The 6,085-nt window shown below is 34.3% G+C and overlaps 2 protein-coding genes across 3 annotated transcripts; one reads left to right on the top strand and one right to left on the bottom strand.

Moving 5' to 3' along the window:
- Window positions 1–1,840, bottom strand: LOC107905527 (uncharacterized). Its single transcript, XM_016832187.2, has 3 exons — window positions 1,572–1,840; window positions 811–1,090; window positions 1–699 (listed from the first exon to the last, which is right to left on the bottom strand). The coding sequence occupies exons 1-3, from the start codon at window positions 1,635–1,637 to the stop codon at window positions 224–226; spliced, it is 822 nt and encodes a 273-aa protein (XP_016687676.1). The 5' UTR covers window positions 1,638–1,840; the 3' UTR covers window positions 1–223.
- Window positions 1,841–2,057: 217 nt separating this feature from the next.
- Window positions 2,058–5,304, top strand: LOC107905528 (prostaglandin E synthase 2). Of its 2 annotated transcripts, none has more exons than XM_016832188.2 (6): window positions 2,058–2,526; window positions 3,356–3,490; window positions 3,590–3,665; window positions 3,898–3,992; window positions 4,542–4,709; window positions 4,813–5,304. In XM_016832188.2, exons 1-6 carry the CDS (start codon window positions 2,196–2,198, stop codon window positions 4,974–4,976), a joined length of 969 nt encoding a protein of 322 aa, XP_016687677.1. In that variant the 5' UTR covers window positions 2,058–2,195; the 3' UTR covers window positions 4,977–5,304. The 2 variants fall into 2 exon arrangements, with proteins under 2 accessions (XP_016687677.1, XP_016687678.1); XM_016832189.2 differs by having other exon boundaries at window positions 2,117–2,526; window positions 4,816–5,304.
- The last annotated feature ends 781 nt before the right edge of the window (window positions 5,305–6,085 follow it).

The following is a 6,085-nucleotide window of genomic DNA, read 5'->3' as shown; positions in this document are numbered from 1 at the left end:
TTCGGTGGAAATCCTGTTCCCAATTAGAAATTTTATAAAATGATACATGCTAGTGTTTGGCCAACAAACAAAATTGTCACAGGTCGGGATTGTAGCCCAATCTCGCCTTTCTGCTCTTCAATACAAACTTTAGGAAACTGATTAAAAGAATTAGGGTCGCGCTCATTGTGGAGGAGGAAAAAACTACCCTCCACTAAGTGCTGTTGTCAGATTGCTATAACAATCAAAATGGAAAGGTATAAGGCAGTGCATAAATATCAGCCTCAGAAACAAACTGAGCACTTGGCCATGAAGTTGCACAACCACGACAAGTAGTAACACCACTGTCAACTTTAGATGTTTTAGCGGCCGCCTGTCCTTGCTGCTTGACCTTAAAAAGCCAGTTATCACCGCTGTCATCACTTAGCTCAACGAGAGGTGGCATCCAACCCTCGATCAAGCTTTCATATGGCAATGCAGCCTTCTGCATCTCACTGTCACGCACTGAAGTTTCGGAAGAGGGAATTTGTGCTCTCCTTTCATCATTGTGCCATAGATTTTGTTCAGGCACATGAGTAACTGTATTAGCTTTTATACTCCAAGATGAACATTGCTCCCGAGTGGAATCCGACCTCACAGAGGTAGAGACTGTTTCTTCACTAAGAGATGCAGCAGATTGACAAGGCTTTTTCAAGGTAAACCGTATCTTTAAGGCATTATCTGTTCATTGAAAAATATAACAATTAAAATTCCAAATACCTGTACATACATTCCTCTAACGAACCAATAAGCAAGTAGAACCTCTCCGATTAATCAATGAACAAAACTTACCATTAACCCTGTATTCACTAAAGAATAAAGTTTCCCTTTTCCTCTTGTTGCTGTTTTGGCTGCCATCAGATGTGTAGCAAACAGGTGGCCCATGTTCTTCGGTAAGATCACTATTCTCCAATTGGTCATCTTTATAGACATTTAGGGAATCATCATGCTTAAATTTCTTGGTGAGACCGTGAGTTTTATCCTTTCTTTCTCTTTCCTTCTTTTTCTGCTTCTTCTCACTTCTCTTGTGTAATCTCTGTTCTCTTTTGGACGGTACCTTCTCATTCTCGAGCTTTATTGCACAACATAATATGAAATTTAGATGACGGGGCAATGGATGACCAAAGAATCATGATTTTTAACCATGGAAGTTTGGGACATTTTTAAATTGATATAGCGTTCTATCAGAGATCAATCAGAAATTGAATTCAAACACGCTGGACAAACAGGGTACACAAGTAATAAACTCTCGTCCCAGTTAAAAGAGTATAAAATTACGGAGATAATCAATCACATCCATACAAAGAAATCATAATCAAATTCAAGGCTTCAGACTTATCTACAAATTTATTTAGACACCTGGAAGTGTTATTTGTACAAATCTTTCTAATTCATAATTACAGAGTAACAACAGTCATTCAAGCGATTCCTTTAATATAACTTAACTTATTCCAATTGAAAAAAAAAACCACAAACCCAAATCATATTCAACTACCACAAACGCATGCAGTTGAGCAACAGAAGTGAAAACCAAATACTTTTGCTCAACGAACCTTAATGGATTCGGCAAACCCCTGCCTTAAATATCCTGGAGGCGGGTAAGGAAAACACCGAGACATTATCGGCTTTTTCTTTTCGAAATCCCCAGAACTTCCTCGAGAAATTTATGAATCGGTAACAAAAGATTGTTCAGTATACGAAAAAACTTACGAACTAAAAAATAATACAGAACTCTCTCTCCTAGAAAGAAACCTAAAAACCAAGAGGACTACAGCTAGGGTTTTTTTTGACAGACGGCTAAGGTTTTTGAAATCTCTTAAAGCATAGGAAAAGAGGACGGCTATATATAGCGTGAAAAATTAGTGATCGACCGATAATACCCTCCTCGCTTGGCATGCATTACAAGCCTCTTCGTTGAAATTTTAATGTTCTTTTTGGTCGTTTTGGTAATCCAATTTCAGTCACGTATTCAATTTGGAATTGACTTTTCGTTTTAGACTTTTAGTCTTTAGTATCATCAAGCGATGTCGTTTTGTTTCGTGGACATAGCAAATGCCACGTAGACCAAACTTAAACCCTAAACCTTAGTGGTTTAAGTGTTTAACCAAGAACAGGGGGAATTCGAGAAGTTCTGGAAACTAGAACATACATCGACATCGCTATTTCGATTTGCAACCATGAGAAGAGTCAACGGACTCGCTATCGTCGGCAGAACCTTAACCTGTGGCGGCGCCGTTGAGAAACGGCTGGCTCAAGCGGCGTTGATGAGTACATGCTCTTCTTCATCGTTAAATTCTCATATTTTCTCGCAGAAACTCGCTGATCGATTAGGGCTGTCGCGTCCTTCCCTCGTGCGCAGGGTTGCGGGGACCATGTTGTTTTCTGTGGCAGCATCGTCTTTGGCTCAAGATGCTCTTGCTAAGGAGAAGCCTCGCTCTGAAAAGTTCCTCCCCAAGGAAGTCGTTCTCTACCAGTATGAAGCTTGCCCTTTCTGTAACAAGGTTAAAGGTAAATAAAATCACTCTGTTTCGGAGCGAATTCCATATTAAGATACTATCCTCGTTTCCTGGATTTTTTTCCTTTGATTTCTTAATAGAAATGAGTTTCTTGTGAAGAATAAGTTCAAAAAAAATGGAGGGTGGACTTCAGTTTAAAATAAGCATGAACATAAAGTTAGCTTTTTTATATTGAATTATATAAATTGTGCAATTATGGTCATATCCTTTGTTAAGCTTTCTAACTATTTTGACGGTTTAATTGGCCGTAATATCTAAAATGACACATTTTCATAGTTTCAGGCTTATTTTATCAATATGCCTTGTAAAATTGGAGTGTGAGAAAAAGGACCGCTAGACGACTTGGGTTTTAACTTCGTTTTTCTTTTCATTAACCTTTATTTTCTGATGAATATATAAAGCTTTATTTGATTGATGATTGTAAAGGGGTCTAGACAGTTGAGATAGTGATAACATGCTGAATTGTGGTGTTGATCAGATAGCTTAGTTGGTATGAAGTCTTGGAACTAAAGCATATCAATACGTGTGATTTTGTTATGTTGTTTAGGAATAAATGAACTTCTTAAGTTTCTTGTAATCGGTGGAATATGTGTTTTGCTTTGTTCAGAATCTTAAAGAGTGACAGGCCATCCATTTTGCACGTGATTATTTATTAGTCAGACACTGTAATGGTTTACCATAAACTCATTCTGAGATGAAGTGAAGTGAATTTAATTTTCATTTGATCCCCAACATTTGATCCCCATTTATTTGAGTTATTTTATTTCCCTTCATTTTTTTTCTGTAATTCATTTGATTAAACTTATTGTTCTTTATTACAGCATTTTTGGATTATTATAACATTCCATATAAAATTGTGGAAGTCAATCCCATCAGCAAAAAGGAGATAAAGTGGTCTGATTATAAGAAGGTGCCTATACTTAAAGTTGACGGTGAACAGATGGTTGATTCTTCTGGTTATTTGCTCTCTCTCTATCAATTGTCTACTGTGTTTTGATAGTTACATATATTTTCACCTTATAAGTTAACATTAGCATTCTTTATTTGTGTTCCAGATATAATTGATAAGCTTTTTCATAGGATCAACCCCGATAGCTCCATTCCTGATGGTGAAGAGAAGAAATGGCGTGAGTATGTTCCTATGCATCTCTGATTGTTTATCATATTAGATTACAAAAGTTGCTACTGTTTTATTTAGAGGACTTCTGTGAAGATTGCCAATTATTTGTGAGAGGAAGAGTCTATCAAATTTTTAGGCAAAATTCATGTTACTCCTATTTTGATTAATTTTCTCATCATTGTTGATTTACCATCAATATGGAGTCAGGCTTTCATTATAATTTATGGTGATACCATAATGTAGGTGGGTGGATAATCACTTGGTGCATGTTTTATCACCAAATATATATCGAAGTACTTCTGAGGCACTTGAATCATTTGATTATATCACCACTCAAGGTAAGATAAACTTTTCCTCTACATTCAAAGATTTATTTGTATTTAATATAGATGGAAGATATGTTAGACTTTTATATTTGTGCTACCATTTTTGGTTGCAAGTGTTATTTTATTTCTTTCACAAATTTTAGTTGCTGGGAATAAAGATTAACTAGGTGGAATGGATGGAAGGATATTTACAGCTATCGGCAGTTTGGTGTTATTGACTCTAGGTTTATAATTAACTTTGAATGAAGTCAGAACTTTGTTAATTCATGGTTGTTGTTGAGATTTATGCAATGCTTTGCTTTGCAGGTTTTGGTATTTGAACCTCATTTAGCATCATGTTGTTTTCTACTATTTTAAATAAATATTTTTTCTTGTCAATGTCGGTCATGCTGGGTAGTGGGTTCTCTTTAGTCGATTACTTGTACTACTATTATTTGTTTAAATTGTAGGGAACGTAATATTTTTTGTGTGCTTCTTGCTCTAAAAACTTTTAAAATGATGAGAGAAAGGATGGTATTCTGCTATTCATCTTTAATTTATGTTGTTTTCTGATAAATGTAGGCAATTTCAGTTTCACAGAGAGGTTGGTAGCAAAGTATGCTGGGGCAGCAGCGATGTATTTTGTCTCAAAGAAACTGAAGAAGAAGCACAACATTACTGATGAGAGAGCAGCCTTGTATGAAGCTGCTGAAACGTGGGTGGATGCTTTGAACGGCCGGCATTATCTTGGTGTGTTTTAGTTAACAGTCATATGCAATCTAGTGTGTTTTTGGCAAAATATATGAAATGTTTTATTCACAAACCATTAACGTCTTAGTGTAATCTCTATTAGCAGGTGGTTCAAAACCCAATTTGGCTGACCTTGCTGTTTTTGGTGTTCTAAGGCCTATCCGATATCTAACATCCGGTAAAGATATGGTGGAACATACACGTATCGGTGAATGGTATGGTCGGATGGAAAATGCTGTGGGAGAGTCTGCTAGAATTAAGGAGTAAGAGAACAATTTTGGGTGCTGGAATAGAAGTCCCAGTACAATCAACCCAAATTTGTGAGTAGAGTGTTTGAAAATAATAATGCTAGAAAGTGAAACCTCCCATTGCATAGGCAAGAGTGTGACTCGGCTTAAGATTACTTCTATATTATTAAAAAATTGGTGCTGTATGGTTAATTTTACAGTTCTCATAAACAGCTCTAACTAAAAACCAGAATTTCCTACTGTAGTTCATGTTAGTACCTCTTATCTATCCTGTTATTTTGCGTACTTATGTGGCTTTTTGGTGGTGACTGGTGAAGCATCAAATAAAATGCGAGCGTTTTACCCTAGTTGGTTTTTTGTTTTCCAATGTATTCACTGGGAATTTTTGTGTTATGTAGATCCATTAAGTGGATAGATATTGATCATGAATTCTAAAATTATTTCATATCTGGATAAAAGGTTGAGATCCTTAAAAGTTATATTTAGATGTTAGGTTCGTACCATTTTGGGGCTTATCAATTATTATTCAATACATGGTATGTAAGGATAAAATATGTTAGTTTCTTACTTTGACCAAATTTAAGATTTAGTTCAAGTATTTATAAAGTTAAAATTCGATAATTTGAAAATACTAATTTAGTTATTATTGTAGTTTAATTTTTTTGAAAAATATAAAATAATAGGGCCGAGAAAAAAACAATCTAAAATAGATTTAAACAATAACATATGAACAATGTTTGGTTTACAAGTTATAGTCGCGAACGGTGTTAAACTATATTTTATTTACAAAATTTTATTTGTAAAATAAATATTATTTTATTATTATTTAAAATTTGTTTTAAAAAATAATATATAAAATTTAATTGATTATTTTTTATTTACTTGAAAAGTATTTCTTTAGAAATATTAATACTATAAAACATTATCAACCCATAAAACAAAACTTATATTATAAAATAAAATTCAAAAAAATAAAATTACTATGAAATAAATCAAGAACCAAAATAAATCATCACAAATAATTAAAAATAAAAATATTTTAACTGAAGTTAACCATGCCAAGTAGTGTTTGGAAAGCAAAATTTGGGTATAATTACTTGTAATTATGATGACATATTTGAATAGTTA

Source organism: Gossypium hirsutum, chromosome D05, assembly GCF_007990345.1.
Source record: "Gossypium hirsutum isolate 1008001.06 chromosome D05, Gossypium_hirsutum_v2.1, whole genome shotgun sequence".
Lineage (NCBI taxonomy): Eukaryota > Viridiplantae > Streptophyta > Magnoliopsida > Malvales > Malvaceae > Gossypium > Gossypium hirsutum.
This window is presented reverse-complemented; position numbering and strand designations above follow the sequence as displayed.